General features: G+C 41.5%; 1 protein-coding gene across 4 annotated transcripts in view; it reads left to right on the top strand.

Moving 5' to 3' along the window:
• ptpro (protein tyrosine phosphatase receptor type O) overlaps positions 1–17,754 on the top strand; it is a 40,622-nt gene that overhangs the window by 14,395 nt on the left and 8,473 nt on the right. For 2 of the 4 annotated variants that reach the window (XM_051419800.1, XM_051419799.1), the window contains exons 2-17: positions 1,071–1,332; positions 1,843–1,998; positions 2,082–2,234; positions 2,324–2,803; positions 2,889–3,050; positions 3,156–3,352; positions 3,693–3,813; positions 4,652–4,845; positions 5,240–5,351; positions 5,671–5,834; positions 6,917–7,037; positions 8,103–8,236; positions 9,079–9,217; positions 9,671–9,791; positions 10,797–10,865; positions 14,518–14,601. In XM_051419800.1, coding sequence (XP_051275760.1) covers positions 1,071–1,332; positions 1,843–1,998; positions 2,082–2,234; positions 2,324–2,803; positions 2,889–3,050; positions 3,156–3,352; positions 3,693–3,813; positions 4,652–4,845; positions 5,240–5,351; positions 5,671–5,834; positions 6,917–7,037; positions 8,103–8,236; positions 9,079–9,217; positions 9,671–9,791; positions 10,797–10,865; positions 14,518–14,601 — 2,669 coding nt within the window. The remainder of the gene's footprint in view (positions 1–1,070; positions 1,333–1,842; positions 1,999–2,081; positions 2,235–2,323; positions 2,804–2,888; positions 3,051–3,155; positions 3,353–3,692; positions 3,814–4,651; positions 4,846–5,239; positions 5,352–5,670; positions 5,835–6,916; positions 7,038–8,102; positions 8,237–9,078; positions 9,218–9,670; positions 9,792–10,796; positions 10,866–14,517; positions 14,602–17,754) is intronic. The other 2 variants (XM_051419802.1, XM_051419801.1) reach the window with 1 other exon arrangement.

Here is a 17,754-nt window from a genome sequence, read left to right as displayed (position 1 = left end):
TATCTGTGTAGTTTAAGAGCTTTAAAGTGTAAACAAATCAGCTGACTGCGAGCTGATATAATGTCTGAGGATGATGAGGATGATGTAGGTCAGCTGTATGTGTGAGGAGAACAAACAAAGAACAGATTCACTAACAGACGAGTGTATATCCTGTTTCTGAGTCCGTCTGATGAGAAACATTTAAAATCCATAAACATCCTCGTGGTGACGTCCCAGCATGCATCAGTGCAGCTCCGAGTTCACTGAGTTTCAAACCTGATGAGTTGGTTGAAGTCAAACAGTTTAAGTTTATTCAAACAGTTGAAGTCTGAAAGATGTTTGATTTGAGTCGCAGTAACTCAAGTATTGATTGTTAATTAAGTTAATTAAACTAATTCCATTCAGTTAATTGAAGTTACTCTCATATGCAGCATTTCTCCAAACTTATTTAAAATGTGTTCACAATATATTTTTATGATGATTAATAAAGTGAAATAAAATGTCAAGCTATACAGCATTATAATGCTAACATTGTTATAATGATATAAAGTCAACTTAAAGAAAATGAGTCAGTGGAACAAACTGGAATTAAATACATATATATATATTATATATATATTTAATATATTATATATTATGTTTGGATGATTCATTTATGTTTTTGCTCATTTGTGACTCAGATTTGTTTTTTATTGACGACATAAGTCTGGTTTTAATCTTCTGATTCATTCATTAAGATGTTTTATTCTTTAAATATCTTTAAGAACTGTAAAAAACTGACTCACAGTGTGAGCAGCTTCGTCCTCTGAGAGATTTATTAAAGTTCCTATCAGGAGACAGATTTCATGTTTCCACCTTTGTCCAGTCTCAGCGAGGAGTCGCTGCTCCTGCCGTCAGATTTAATGAAAGAACAGCTGATACCATCGGACCTCAGCAACAGGAAACCATGTGCTGCTCCGACGGGCTGATGGTGCCGCAGGAAGAGTTCTCATTGATTTTGATAAACGAGGAATCAATCACACTGTAGGATGATATCTGATCTGAATTATCTGCAGGTTTCATGTTCTGACTCTGGCCTCTTCCTGTTTCAGGGTGTCTCGGCATTCCAGGCGTCCATGAACGAAGATGGTTTGATCGTGGCGACGCTGGAGCGCTCGGACCTGCAGGAGAACGTCACGGCGTACGCGGCTCAGCTCTCCGGAGAGCCTCGACCCATCCTGGTCCAGTTTGTGAACACCAGCGAGCCGCTGCTATTCAACACGTCGTTCCACGGCCTCTGCTACAGCGTGGGTCTGCTGGTCAAACTGGGACAGAGCTGGTCCAGACCCGTTAAGACTGTGTCTGTGCTCACGAGTAAGAAACTGGAACGCTCTTAAATATGATGGAGGTTTAATTCTGAAACCAGAGGAACATCAGAGATAATGTACGATGAGCTGCGTGGTTATTGAACAGTAACGCACTCGGGCTGGATTATATTATATTATATTATATTATATTAACAACACAGGGTGATAGACACATATTTGACCCATTCATTGTTCTTCAATAATGTGTTTAGACTCGTAAAATGAGCCAAATAACATGAAAACGGTCCCCTAAATTAAAAGCACCCTATTGTTTCTTATTATTTGTTGCATTAATAACCTTAAATAATGTCGACAATCCATTAAAAACCCTTAATTGATCATTTTCTATTGATTTATCTGTCGATAAAAACCCACATTGTGGTGCAGCTCTGAGTTTGCTATTTGATTTAAAGAATAAGATTTAGATTCAAGTTCAACGTATTTAGTGTCTGTAGCTTTTATAATCTGATGGTTTCAGACGTATTGAGATGATCTGAACTTCGTGTTGTCTCCTCAGAACCTCTCCCCGTCCACACCGCTCACATATTGGACTATAAGGAGTCTCCAGAGACCGGTGTCGTGTTTGAGATTGAACCTCCGGCCGGAAACGTCTTCAGCAGAGTCAACATCAGCTACACGGAGGGACAGGAGCGCCGGTCGATGCTCTATAAAGGTGACAGTGAACAGGATCTGTTCATCTAAAGGCCTTTACAACAGTTAGCTAACGTAAGCTAACGTTACTCTTTGTGTGTGCAGATTTCTACCGGGGGAAGACGGTGTTCAAGCACTGGTTACCGGGGATGTGTTACAGGAACATCACCTTCCAGCTGATCTCTGAGGTCACAGTGTACCAGACCGCCCTGGTAACACACAGTGACATCACACACACACCTCTACAGCACAGGACAGGTGAGTAACAGGCCCCCCCCACTGATTATCTGTATCATGTGATTCATTACCGCCCCGTGATCAATATATCTGCCCCTCTGTTGTCCCAGTGCCCTACCCCCCCCTCAACATCTCCCGTAAGATCGTCCACCTGAGCCAGAGGGCGGCGCCAGGTGAAACCTCCAGCATTGTCCCTCCTGATGGCGAGGAGAGCGGGCGAGCGCGGCGAGCGCGGGACGTCCCCCTGATGGAGGAGCAGGAGGAGGAGAACGTGTCTGAGGAGGCGGCGGGAACTTCCACTCAGGTTCCTTTCAACCCTACGCACAACCTGACCGCCGCCGCCAACCAGACGACTCTGAGCTACTGGTTGGACCCGACCGACCCGTCTCCCACCGACAGGGACGACGAGTTCGTCAATGCTGTTGTGTCGGAGTACGAAGACTCCAACGAGCCGGGTTCGGCCATGGGGCTTCCCTCCGAAGCCGCCGTCCTGCCCACCAAACTGCCCCCCATCCTGCTGGAGCTCCGCTGGCTGCCGCCCAGACCGCCGTCCAGCTACGACGGCTTCAATGTCTACATCTACAGAGACGGTGAGAGGGGGCGACGTCACAATAACAATAATAACACGTTAGCTAACGTAGCCGGTTTGCTGATGCTGTCCTCTCCGTCTCTCAGGTAACTCGACAGAAACCGCCACCGTGGACGAAAACACTCACGAGTTCTTCACTGAGCTAACGGAGCCGGGAACGTACCGAGTGCAGGTCACCACGCTCAGCTCGTCCGGAGACTGCGAAGCCCGAGAGAGCGCCGCCGACACCGGCTTCACCTTCTACCTCAGTACGGACGCCACCGCGCTAACAGTCTTCAACACGTTGATATTCAAATGATTCATCGACCAGAAACCTTGTTCTCATTGTTTCATCCATTAAAACTTCGTTCCAGGTCCCGGCGGCGAACTGTTGGAGGAGCTGCGCGAGCGTCCGCAGGCCGTCAGCGTCAGACTGCTGGACTCCAGCACCGCCGCCGTCTCCTGGGCCCAGTCCTCCGAGAACCACAACGGCAGCCTGGTGTCGGTGGTCTCTACAACCTGCCTCAGACCCAGTCTCAGCCAGAGGATGGAGAACACGTACTGCAGCGAGGTAACAGGACCTGCTGCCACTTATTGATCAATGCAACTTCTGATCGATCAACATTTTAAGTTAACATAAATCGTGTTGAACAATTAGTTAGAATAAGTAAATTTTTATGAGCAGCCTCAACTTCATAACTTCTGCTGATGATTATTGAGGAAATTTTATAAATTATTTTATTGTTCTTTGTGTTTCGTCTACAATCATCTGATGTTGATTTATAATAATAATATAATAGAATTACCAAATAAATGAAGTTTTATTATTATTATCTGAGGGGGGGTTGGGGGTTAGTGCCTGGCTCAGAGACGCGTCGGCAGCAGTTTTTATCTGTTTCGTGTTTCTACAGGAAAACTCAACCAGTGACATCATCAGCAACCTCACCCCCGGGGCCCAGTACAGGGTGGTGGTCTACCACACCAACGGGCCCCTGATCAGCCCCCCGTCTGAACCCGTCATCATCGACATAGGTCAGTGTCACCCCCAGTGTAACCCTCAGTGTCACCCTCAGTGTCACCCCCAGTGTCACCCACAGTGTCACCCTGAGTGTCACCCTCAGTGTCACCCACAGTGTAACCCTCAGTGTAACCCCCAGTGTCACCCTCAGTGTCACCCTCAGTGTCACCCCCAGTGTCACCCCCAGTGTAACCCTGAGTGTAACCCTCAGTGTAACCCCCAGTGTCACCCACAGTGTAACCCTCAGTGTCACCCTCAGTGTCACCCTCAGTGTCACCCCCAGTGTCACCCCCAGTGTCACTCAGTGTCACCCACAGTGTCACCCCCAGTGTCACCCGCAGTGTCACCCTCAGTGTCACCCCCAGTGTAACCCCCAGTGTCACCCACAGTGTAACCCTCAGTGTCACCCCCAGTGTCACCCACAGTGTCACCCCCAGTGTCACCCTCAGTGTCACCCTCAGTGTCACCCTCAGTGTCACCCTCAGTGTCACCCACAGTGTAACCCTCAGTGTCACCCACAGTGTAACCCTCAGTGTAACCCCCAGTGTCACCCTCAGTGTCACCCCTCAGTGTCACCCCCAGTGTCACCCCCAGTGTCACCCACAGTGTAACCCTCAGTGTAACCCCCAGTGTCACCCTCAGTGTCACCCTCAGTGTCACCCCCAGTGTCACCCCCAGTGTAACCCACAGTGTAACCCTCAGTGTCACCCTCAGTGTCACCCTCAGTGTAACCCTCAGTGTCACCCCCAGTGTCACCCTCAGTGTCACCCCTCAGTTATGTGTCTATGGATAAATATATATAAGTGTGTGTGTGTGTGTGTGTGTGTGTGTGTGTGTGTGTGTGTGCATCAGAGCCCACCGGCGTGCGCGAGCTGGCGGTGTATCCTCTCAGTCCGACCGCCGTCATCCTCAGCTGGCAGCGTCCGTACCACGTGGCGTTCAGGAAGTACGTCCTGCAGACCTTCTTCTTCAACCCCGTTACGTTGGCCTCAGAGTGGACCACCTACTACGAGATCGCCGCCACTGCCTCCGTCATCGCCTCCGTGGTAACGCACGCCGCTCTGCTGATGACGATCTTTCTGTTACTGAGGCCAAAGTGGCTCAGGACTGTTTCTGTTGAGGATGTGTTTACTTATATTTATTATTTATTTATATCATCATATATAATCTGAAAGCTCTCGCTGCTAGCATATTAGCATATTAGCACGCGTGTTAGCATTCTACATTGGTAGCTAATACTGAGACACTGATGATGTTTTAATTCCTGCTCATTATTTATTCAATATTTTACTCTATCTCGGGGCTCAAACACTGAACTTGAGGTTGAGGGTTTGATGCCTGGCTCAGCGGCACCTCGGCAGCAGGATCAGCAGATATCTGTTGATATGAAGTGATCAGTGTATTGATGGATGTATTGATCCTGCCGGTCTTTCCCCTCAGAGGGTCACCGACCTGCTGCCGGCCTGGTACTACAATTTCCGTGTTTCCATGGTAACGTGGGGCGACCCTCCGCTCAGCTGCTGCGACAGCTCCACCGTCAGCTTTGTGACAGGTACGATCACCTGATCAATGGAGCCACACACAATCAGTGATCAATGGAGTTCAAATATCAAACATATATATAATAATAATAATGATAATGCAGTGGAACAGTAATATGTCTGCTGCTCATTTATAACAATTCTAATATAATAAACTTTATTTAGAGAGCTATAAAGATTTTATTGGAGAATTGATCACATTATTGTACTTTTTTTGTACATTGTTCTGGCTAACAATGTTGAAAGGGAAATAGCCTTGGCTTCACAACTCATTATTGTACATTTAATCAATATTAATATTAATACCTGTCCCAATCACCCGTCTGTCAGCTCCTGAGGCTCCTCACATCTCCTCCGTGGATTACTCCCACGGCGTCCTGTACGTACGCTGGACCTACGGCGAGCTCTTCATCGACCTGTCGCACTCCAGGATGCTGCACTGGCAGGTGGTGGCGGTCGGCAAGAAGGGACCGGAGAGGAGCTACTCCATCGACGTGAGTTTGTACACAACTTTATTAACACTGTGCAAACACACAACTTTATTATCACTGTGCAAACACACAACTTTATTATCACTGTACAAACACACAACTTTATTAACACTGTACAAACACAACTTTATTATCACTGTACAAACACAACTTTATTAACACTGTACAAACACAACTTTATTATCACTGTACAAACACACAACTTTATTATCACTGTACAAACACAACTTTATTAACACTGTACAAACACACAACTTTATTATCACTGTACAAACACACAACTTTATTAACACTGTACAAACACAACTTTATTAACACTGTACAAACACACAACTTTATTAACACTGTACAAACACACAACTTTATTAACACTGTACAAACACAACTTTATTATCACTGTACAAACACACAACTTTATTAACACTGTACAAACACACAACTTTATTAACACTGTACAAACACACAACTTTATTAACACTGTACAAACACACAACTTTATCATTATGCCGTTAGCTAACTGCTAATGTAGCATTACAGAGGTGATTCCTGATGGACTTGTTGCTAACTGTGGCTAACTGTGGCTAACTGTGGCTAACTGTTGGTCGTTCAGTGGACACACAGAAGTGTTCCTAGCAGCCCGATAATGACGGCAGTTTCTGGGTGAACTGTTGTTCGGTTCAGGTTTGCGCTGTGTGTTAGCGATCGTTAGCTGCTCAAATTGTGATTGTTATTTCGGGGTCAGGACGTGCTGCTATTGATTATCTCCTCTGGGTCCATTCGACGGTCCAATTAGCAGCAGAGGGATGACCCGCTGTCTCTGCTGCAGCGAGTCCAGCTCGTCTTCTGCTCCATGAAGCCAATTATTGTCCCGGCAGACTCAGATCTGCTCCCATAATCATCAGTCTGAGGGGCTGAGGTTCTGTTTGAGGTTTAATTGGACTGATGGAACCAACGCTCTCAGGAACACAACAGCTTCACTTTGTAGCAGATAAAACCCGTAACCCTGCGTACAGAATGAACACTAATAACTAATGATTGTATTTATAACATGTTGCTTTTTGTTTCATCTATAAACAATAAATCAGGTGACCCGTAACGTGATGCGAGCGAGCCTCCCTCTGCCTCCTGGAGACATCTACAACCTGACAGTGACGGCGTGCACCGAACGCAGCCGCAACACCTCCATGCCAAACATCATCAAATTGGGTCAGTGCACACACACATATACACACAGTAACACACACACATACACAGTAACACACACACACATACACAGTAACACACACACACAGTAACACACACACACACACACACAGTAACACACACACACACACACACATACACAGTAACACACACACACACACACAAACACACACACACAGTAACACACAATTATTATTATTTTATTATTATTATTGTATTATTATCTGTGCATATTTATTTATCTTTAAATAAATATGCACATTTATCTGATTAATGACGCTGGTTTATTTCTTCATATTATAATGTAAGTCAGTTTGGCAGCTTTTTCCTCCATATATCCAGATAAGGTTTGTGCAAATAATAATGAGAATTAATATTATTAATAATGAGCATTAATATTATTAATAATGAGAATTAATATTAATAATAATGAGCATTAATATTAGTAATAATGAGCATTAATATTTATAATAATGAGCACTAATATGAATAATAATGAGCATTAATATTAGTAATGATGAGCATTAATATTAATAATAATGAGCATTAAGTAATAATGAGTATTATTATTAGTAATAATGAGCATTAATATTAGTTATAATTAACATTAATATTAGTAATAGTGAGCATTAATATAGATAATAATGAGCATTAATATTTATAATAATGAGCATTAATATGAATAATAATGAGCATTAATATTAGTAATGATGAGCATTAATATTAATAATGATGAGCATTAAGTAATAATGAGTATTATTATTAGTAATAATGAGCATTAATATTAGTAATAATTAACATTAATATTAGTAATAGTGAGCATTAATATAGATAATAATGAGCATTAATATTAGTAATAATGAGAGTTTACAGCTGCAGTCTGACAGTGTTTCCACCCTGAAAGTGAAAATGAAACTTGAGTTTTGGGACTTCCTCTTCAAGCTGTGAGTGTTTGTAGCCTCGCTGTCAGACGGTGCGACGGCTCTCGGGTCCACTCCGACATGGTTCACATCGTTTGCTGTCACATTCGGTCAGATTGAGGTTTTTGTTTGCGTCTGTTGGCTGCAGAGCCGGCTCCTCCGAGGTCCCTGTTCGCCATCAATGCCACGCACTCGTCCGTCACTCTGCTGTGGACCGAGGAGGGAGTGGTCGACTACTACCAGGTCCTCTGCAAACCCAACAAACCCAGCAAGGAGCTCAAGGTAAAAGAACCATTATTACTTTATTTCATCTGGTTGCTTCCAGACAGAAAGTGGCTCCATCAATGTTTCTGACATAAATAATAATAATAATCTGAAATAAAAATACAGTTTGTTCAGAAAAAGTTACAGTAAATAAAAGTTAAAGCTTCAATCTCCAGTATTATTATTATTATTATTAATGATCAATTTATTTAAATCTGAACAAAAAGTCCTCAGTTGTTTAAGATCTGTGGTTCTCAATCTGTCCTGTGGGGTCCTGTATGGTCATTGTAGGGTTCTGTAGGGTCCTGTGGGGTTCTGTAGATTCATTGTAGGGTTCTGTAGATTCATTGTAGGGTTCTGTAGGGTTATGTGGGGTCCTGTGGGGTTCTGTAGGGCTCTATAGGGTCATGTAGGATCCTGTGGGGTTCCGTAGGGTTCTGTAGGGTCATTGTAGGGTCCTGTAGGGTCATTGTAGGGTTCTGTGGGGTTCTGTAGGGTCATTGTAGGGTCCTGTAGGGTTCTGTAGGGTCCTGTAGGATCCTGTAGGATCCTGTGGGGTTCTGTAGGGTCATTGTAGGGTCCTGTAGGGTTCTGTACGGCCCTGTTGGGTTCTGTAGGATCCTTTGCGGTTCTGTAGTGTCATTGTAGGGTCCTGTGGGGTTCTGTGGGGTATCTGAGATATTGACCTACTGTGTGTTTTTTTCAAGCCTTAAAATCAAGAATCCCTCGCGACCCCCCCGTGAATGTGTGGCGGCCTCTAGTGGGGGTCCCGACCCTCAGGGCGGGAACCATCACCGGATTAAACCAGCTCCTCTTCCTCTCTGGATGTTTCACACTTTAATCTTCGTCGTCTCTTTCAGGCCCGCGAGCCTCAGACGGCGAGCTCTCACGTGGTGACGGTCTCTGGTTTGATGCCCTCGTCCGCCTACAACTGCACCATCACCAGCTTCAGCTACAGCACGCCGAGCAAACCCGCTCACATCACCATCAGCACCGTCGGTAGGTGGCGCGGTCCGCCACACACACACACAGTGGAGACAATTAAACCTTAATGTCAATATATTGAAAAACAATCTATTAATGAAGGTATAATTATGTTTGTTTTATTAATGGAAATATTAATATTATTAATATATTTATTGGGTTGTTAGATTGAGGTGTAAAAACTGCCTTTAATTTGAACATCCTATTAATGAGTTATAAATGGGTTATAAATGAGTTATTAATGCGTTATAATGTTATTTATAGTTATAAATTAGTTATTAATGAGTTATTAATGGGTTATAACTGTTATTAATGTTATTAATGAGTTATTAATGGGGTTTTAATGTAAATAAATTAAGGAAGGTTGTTTGCTGTTTTTTCAGTTGTTAAAATAAACACTTCCTGTAGAGGTTTCACATTAAAAGCCTTCTGTCTGTATTAATGAATTATTAATGAACCTGTGTGCAGCTAAAGAGATGAACCCGAGCGTCGCAGCGATCTCGGCTCTGGCCATCCTCAGCATCCTCCTCATCAGCCTGCTGGTCCTGTTCCTGCTGGTCCTCCGCAAGAAACACCTGCAGATGACCAGGTACTGAACCCTTGACCTGGATCAGGTACTGAACCCTTGACCTGGATCAGGTACTGAACCCTAGACCTGAACCAGGTACTAAACCCTAGATCTGGATCAGGTACTGAACCCTAGTCCTGGATCAGGTACTGGACCCTAGACCTGAACTAGGTACAAATAAATTTGTATCCGACTAAATAAAAAAATGAAAGGATGATTGTAGTTCCTCTAACCAACCTTTAGTAACAACAACAATAATATTGTTGATACTGATATTGATCGTTGATGATGATCAATGATTGTTTGAGGTGGAACTGGTCTGATCAGCAGTGGATCAGATGTTTTCAGGCCGGTCGTGAAGCGTTGAGGTTTTGCAGAAGTGATCTGGTTTCAGTCAGAATTGAAGTTTTATTCTTAGAATTGGTCTCAAACACAAACGACTTCCTCATTGCGTGTGAATTATATCACCGTGACAACCGCTGCAGATTACAGCCCATAATGCTGGATTTATTCCTGTCAGTTTTAATCCTGCTGCTTCTAAAATAAACTTCTGCTGCTTCGTGGTTCCCTTCAATAAAACTGTTTCCATAAAGTCACATTGTGAGTTTCTGCTTTAAGACAAACCTGAGATACTTATGATGAGACATTTATGATCATGAGTTTTTACTTTGTCAGTGAAATTAAAATGATGAAATTGTAAATTAAACCTTTTTGCTATAAAGTCAAAATTATGATTGATTAATTTTACATCAAAAATATAAAATGTTTAACTTTTTAGGTCAAATGTACTTTTTCCCAGTCCCTATGTGAGTGTGTCAGTGTTTATTAAGACTTTAACATCAGTCTGAACGTTTTATTTTTATAATCTCTCAGTTGAGGCTCAATTATTTTCACACTCAAACTTTATCTCACTTCCTCTATTTCCTGATTGGTCATCAAATATTTCTGACTTCCCCAAACTGCTCTCAACTGTTCTCACCACATTTTCCACCCATGTGACGTGTTTCTCGCTGTTTTCTTTTTCAGAGAATGCGGTGCAGAGACTTTCGTCAACTTCGCCTCCTTTGAGCGAGACGGGAAGCTTCCCTATAACTGGTAGGATCCCCCTCCGTTTGTTCCCTTCAGATCACTGAGAAATGTTTAATCTGAACAAAAGCTGAACTGTCCTGAGACCTGAGGGGTGTTTAGTAGGTTCTGGGATCCGGTTTAGTGATCACATCCTCAGTTCGGATGTCGCTGCAAACACCCTGCAAAGACCCAATCAGAGGCAGATTAGCGAATCAGCGGGGGATTGACGAGGCAGATTAGGGATTTGAACATGTAGCTACAGATTTTAGCCGGTCTGTGGCGCTTTAAGCAGCATGAGGCGATGATGATGATGATGATGATGATGATGATGAAGCTCAGCCCCCTGCCTGCTTTGTTTGGAGCAGCTGAAACGGGTTGTTTGTTAATGATGAAAGCTCAGGATTTCCCTTAATCTCAGATTAAAGGGACTCAATGTTGCTTTTGGAGTTAAATTCTACAAAACAAGAAAAGACAACTGACAGTCGGCGTTAAAGGCTGGAACGTGTTGAGTTATTTTTTATAAACACTGAGTGATTAGTGATTAATATAACAGCTGAAAGACGGTCAGTTAAGGCAGAACCTTGGCTTCCATCTGCTGTTGTATTCGACCTCCATCACTAAATGCACATGTCCATCAGAGTGTCTTCTTACTGTGGCGCTGGAGTTGTGTTTATGCTTTGACTGTGCATGTCAGCAGACCTTTGCTGTGTGGATGTGGAGATGTCACCACTGATGCAGATAAATATGTAAAATTCAGAACTAAAATTACCCTAATGTTGAGTAGAGGGTCTGCAACCTCTCCAGTGGCTCCCTCTGGCTCCGACATTATAGTCTATTAATAACAGATATTTGACATTGTCGTAGACATAAACTGTAAGTATGTGTGTCCACTACACACCCAATTTAAAATGTTAGTTAACTAAAATATGAGTCATACTTTATTTTTCCAAACATCAGTAGTGGTGGTTAATAGTCTTGAGTCTCCCGAGCTGGACTAACTATAGACCCAAACTCCAAAACAGAAAAGTCTCAGAGGAAAATATAGAATTAAACCTTTTCTGGTCTAATGACATTTTCTCAATTTTTACGTATCTTCACTTTTAAATAGGCTTAATATATGATAATATGATATATCCATGTGTTTTATATCAGAATGTGCAGAAAGACCTTGGCTGTCTGTATAATAAGGACTGTTTGTCCTACACATGGACTCATGTGGACCAACTGTTTTGGTTCTTTATCTATTATTAATTTAGCTTCACATAAATATTGGAATATAAATATAAAATAGTATATAAATGTATATTAACCAACGTGGTGTACCTCAAGGCTCCATTCTGGGTCCTGTTCTTTTCTCTATTTACATGCTTACACTTAAGTAGAAGGCATGTTATATCTTATCATCTGTATTCAATTAAATTTTTCAATTCAATTTTATTTGTATAGCGCCAATTCATAACAGAAGTTATCTCAGGACACTTTTCAAATAGAGCAGGTCTAGAACGAACTCTGTATAACATTATTTACAGAGACCCAGCAGTACCACCATGAGCAAGCACTTGGCGACAAGGGCAAGAAAAAACTGCCTGTTAAAAGGCAGAAACCTAGGACAGATCCTTTGGCTCTAGGTGGGTGGTCGTCTGTCTCGACCAGTTGGGGTGAAAGAGAGATAGAGAGAGAGAGACAGACAGACAGACAGACAGACAGACAGGTGCACAGCAACAACAGTATTGGCAATGGCAATCTAGCAGGACCATGGCAGGAGGCTCCACCAGGATCGATAAGAACCTGCGAGACGAGAAAGCACCAGAACTCCGGGGAAGAAGTGAAGTTAGTAACATGCATTAATGGAACATGAATGAGTGCAGAAAGAGAGAGGAAGAGAGGAGCTCAGTGCACCACGGGAAATCCCCCGATAGTCTAGGCCTATAGCAGCATAACTAAGGGATGGTTCAGGACTCATCTGATCCAGCCCTAACTATAAGCTTTATCAAAGAGGAACGTCTTAAGCCTACTCTTGAATGTGGAGAGGGTGTCTGCCTCCCGAACCACAACTGGAAGCTGGTTCCACAGGAGAGGAGCTTGGTAACTGAAGGCTCTGGCTCCTGTTCTACTTTTAGAGACTATAGGAACCACAAGTAGCCCAGCATTCAGAGAACATAGTGTTCTAGAGGGGTAATAGGGTACTATGAGCTCTTTAAGATATGAAGGGGCCTGACCATGAAGAGCTTTATAGGTGAGGAGGAGGATTTTAAATTCTATTCTACATTTTACAGGGAGCCAGTGCAGAGAAGCTAGTACAGGAGAGATGTGATCTCTTTTTCTAGTTCCTGTCAGTACTCGTGCTGCAGCGTTCTGAATTAATTGGAGCGTTTCTGTATGCAGATGATACACAACTGTATCAATACAAAAAGTATAAAACTTTAAGACACACTTGTCTCCCAATTTCCATAATTTTGTAGAACCTAAATCATTAATCCCAAAATTTGTTACAGCTTCTCCAACAAGTTGTCCTTGAGCTGCGACGGAACTTACTTTTCTTTCTTTTAGTTGCTCACACACACATTACAATTTAATTTCCAAACCAAGATATTTAATTAGTTACACAACTTAAAAATGTAAATAGTGTGATAGTGTGTGAAGAGTATTCATTATCTGTATCTATATTGCACTCTGGGCAGAGCTTAAGCCAAAGTGGGCTGGGCTAACCACAAGTTGTTAATTTAAGACAAAAATTGATCATCAGTGAAATTAATGAGTTGATCATAAGTTGGTATATTTATTAGAAAACAATTTACAGAACTGAGCTTCAGAGAAATGTGATTACAGTAAGAAAACAATTTACAGAACTGAGCTTCAGAGAAATGTGATTACAATAAGAAAACAATTTACAGAACAGGCTATTTTTATAAAAGTTGCTATATTTGAGAAATATAAACATGATTTTCTACAAAACTGTAACAAAAGAATTCAATATGACAAAATGTTGAATCTTGTCTAAACACAAGCATAATTTAGAATTACAGTTTAAATCAGGAACTATCAGATCAAAGAAGTCACAGAGATTTGATTTTTTAATGGACACAACAGACACATTTCACTCTGCACTTAAAGGAGGTTTCAGAGGTTTAATAGGATGTTGTTTTAATATTTCCACTCCGGAGCTTCCTATTTCAGAACCATAGTCTGGATCTTTTTTAAATAAAGAATCTGTATCTGCATCAGTGGGGTCATGAGCCGAGGAACACAAACGTTAAAGAGATCATCAGGTTCATTAAGGTGGCCGTCACGTGGTCTGATGTCAGCACCGAGTGACAGAATGTGGACTGTTTTTACATGATGAGGGTCCTGGCTGAGTGTTGCATTGTGGGATGGGCTGGGAAGACTCAGTGATGTCACAGACTCATGCTGGAGGTTGTTTAATGAGACAGAGCGGCCATTGACGTCCAGCAGTAAACAGACTCCTGTTGTCCTCCAGGGAGACAACGGGACACTTTCTGAAGGGCTGCATGATGCATTAACTCTGTGTTCAGCACTAATGTGAAGCTCTCGATGCTCAGTGCCTCTTTACTAATGGAGCACCATGTTCTGTCCCCAACCTATCGCCCCCTGGCGTCTGTTTTTCTTTATTTTTCCTTGTGTGTGTTTTTATTTGATGTTTTATTTGAACCCCCTTCAGGCGAAGAAGCCTCTTTGCCTTCCTTACCCTACTGCCATCCTGCCTTTGGACTGACTATCTTTTGGCTTTTTATATTAATCCTTGGTAAGTAAGCACTTGCTGGCCAAAAACACTGCACTTCAGGGGCATGTCTTAGCAGAGCCACAGCCCACAGTATTGATCAGAGACATTGTTTTACTCTCCATTTCAACCTAAGTGACCTCAGTGCGGAGCCACCAGATCATCTCTGGATACAGAACTGAAGGATAAGTCTGCTGATTTTCCATATTTTTCTTATTGTCAACAAATCCCATGAAAAGGTCGAAATCAACAAGTAATTTAGCGATGTGGTGTAAGTCAAGGCTCAATTCTGGGTCCCATTATTTTCTCTGTTTACGTGCAGCTGATACGCAGTCATATCTCTGTCAACAGTAGAGATACTAGTTGTCTCCTTGCCCTCAAATATTGATTGGAAAAAAGAAGTGTTGGATGTTGTGTAATTATTAACAAACGGACAAGACTTTGATGACTTTATTTCGGACAAATATTTTTACTTTTTTAAACAAATCCCAGGAAAAGACCAAAACCAACACTGTATTTATGGATGTGATGTACCTCAAGGCGTGATTCTGGGTCCTCTTTTCTTTTCTTATTTTTGTTTTTATACAGATGATACGTAATTATATATTTCAGTCAACCCCAGAGAAACTAGTAGTCTGGTTGCCTCCAAGTGGAAATTAACTGTTAGATGTCTTTCTCTAGCTCAATGAGGATCAGACGGAAGTTATTACGTTGAATTTGTCCCAAATGTTTTTTACTATATTCAAGAATTCATATGAAAAAAACAAAATCAACAATGCGTGTACAGACGCAGTGTACCTCAAGGTGCTATTCTGGGCCCTATTTGTTCCAGGTTGCTTCCCATACACAGGTTTTGGGAAGTGGCTGTTAGCTGCTCTTTATCAGAGGTGGTTTTCAAGGATGAGGACTGTCAAATGTACGTCTGGTTAACTTTCTCACCTCAGATAAAGAGCATCTGCTTCCATTTTCTTTTATATGGGAATCAACGTGGATGGGTCGAGGGTTAAAACAACTTCTTGGTTAAGGTCAGGAATGGTGATGGTCGCAGTTAAAATAAACCAACGATGGGGAGTGAAGCATGGTCACGGAAGTCCAAGGTTTTGTTGAGCCTTCCATCTATCCCGACCTTCTTCCTCTGTGGACTTTGAGACTTTATAATAGCGTCACCTGAGTCCGTTCTTTGCTTCTGGTGGACCAGTTACAAGGTGCTGATCATAAATGTTGTTTGGTGGCATTTTCTCAAATGACTGATGCTGTTGTTTTCCTGGGTCTTTACATGGTTGACCATAACATACTGCTGTGTAGTTCAGATAATGCAATAGTCATAGTTGTCGGTTTCTTTGTGGTCAGTTTGTAACCCATCATTGAGGTAACTCGTCCTATGAACATTAAATCTGGTGTTCCACAAGGCTCAGTGTCAGTTTATATCAGTAAATAATAAGGGCCCTAAAATTGATCCTAGTGGAACGCCAGATTTAGAGAGTTAATTCTTTCATGTGTTTATATCACCTATTCAGCCACTCATAACATGGTGTTCCACAAGGCTTTTGGGCCCCTTGTTATATTATATATATATTTGTAAAGTGGTATCTAATATTTTATTTGCAGATGACACTATTATATTTATTTCTCACAGAAATCTTAATAACTGCCATTTGATTTATGGAGACTCAATTCATTTTACTTGGGCCTAAATCAAAAATCACATATAGTTTGCCTAAAATTAATCCTTGTGGAATGCCGATTTTGGGGAGATAATTCCTTAATATCTGACATTACTAAAGATTTCAAATAAATTTGTTGTATTACCTGTTCAGCTTCTCTGAACATTAAATCTGGTGTTCCACAAGGATCAATTTTGGGGCCCTTGTTGTTCTTAATTTACATAAATTAAATTATGTTTGTAGAAGTTCCCTAAAGTGAGAATTTGGGGCAGCAGTACGGTGTATAAATAAACTGCAGTGTGGCTCACTGATGTGTTTTTATGGCACAGATAAAAAGATATAAACAATATTTATTAGCAGATTCATTGTTAGTTTGAGTCTGCACTTTGGATTTGTTGACAAGAAGGAAACAGAATATCACAAGACTCATACCTTAGCTCTTAAAAGCTGCATTTTGAATCAAAAAATGCTTTTTGGATTCACGGGGAAACAGGAAGTCAGCAGATGATTTTTCTGACATGTTGAAATGTGTCTTGCAATGCTGTGTCTGTGGTTGAACTCTCAATGTCACACTCAGTGTGTTTCTACTAACATGTTGGATGTAGCATGATGCTAACTGTTGATGCTAACTGCGGCTTTGCTCCATGTTTGCATGCCGAATGTCTCTCGTTTACTGTAGAAGTTCAGTTTGTAGAGCTGCTTTAAGCTCAGCTGTTTGTTCTGTTAGACATTACCGTGCATGTTGCTGGTGAAAGATTCACTTCCTGACGGCGTTACGGAGCCTCCCAAATCTATAAATGTACCCTCAGCTCTGAGCTGAGAGAACATTTGGGGATTTGAGAGGTTGTAACACTGTGAGAGAATGAATCTTTAAAGGTTTGACTTCAGAATGCAAATACAGAAGCATGAAGTGTAAAAGATAAATTACTGTAAATGTAAAAAGCTGCATGTCTGATATGGAGGTGTTTGCATAAAACAGTTTGTTTGAGATGATTCAATAAATCAGTGAGCATGATGTTGTTTCTCTGATGTGATATGATCAGTTTATTCTAGAGTCTGTTTTCTAGGGTTCGACCGATTGATGGGTTCCCCACTGGCCTTTTATTGAAGTCTACGAAACTTCACTTTCCATTTGTTCAGTTGTATTGTAACAGCGTTTTCCTACACATAATATTTACAGAATTATAATAATAAAAGTGAATGTGAAATTGATTTTTTCATTTTTCAATTGGCAGACGTGCAAATTAAAATTTAGACTTTTGAATTTGTATCTAAAAATAGATGTTTTTGTCAAACAAATGGAAACTGACATTTCAATTTCTTATTTATTTGATTTAATATTAATATTGGCATCCATAGCCATCCATATATTTTATTAAATTAAATTAAAAATTTTATTTAAACTCGTAACATTGTTTTATTTTTAGTTTGAGTTAAATTGTCATATTTAAATTGATTTATGTATGGTTTCAATCAATAAATGTATTCTAAAAATATAAACTTTTATTATTTT

The sequence above is a fragment of the Dicentrarchus labrax genome, unplaced genomic scaffold (assembly GCF_905237075.1).
Source record: "Dicentrarchus labrax unplaced genomic scaffold, dlabrax2021, whole genome shotgun sequence".
NCBI lineage: Eukaryota > Metazoa > Chordata > Actinopteri > Moronidae > Dicentrarchus > Dicentrarchus labrax.
This window is presented reverse-complemented; position numbering and strand designations above follow the sequence as displayed.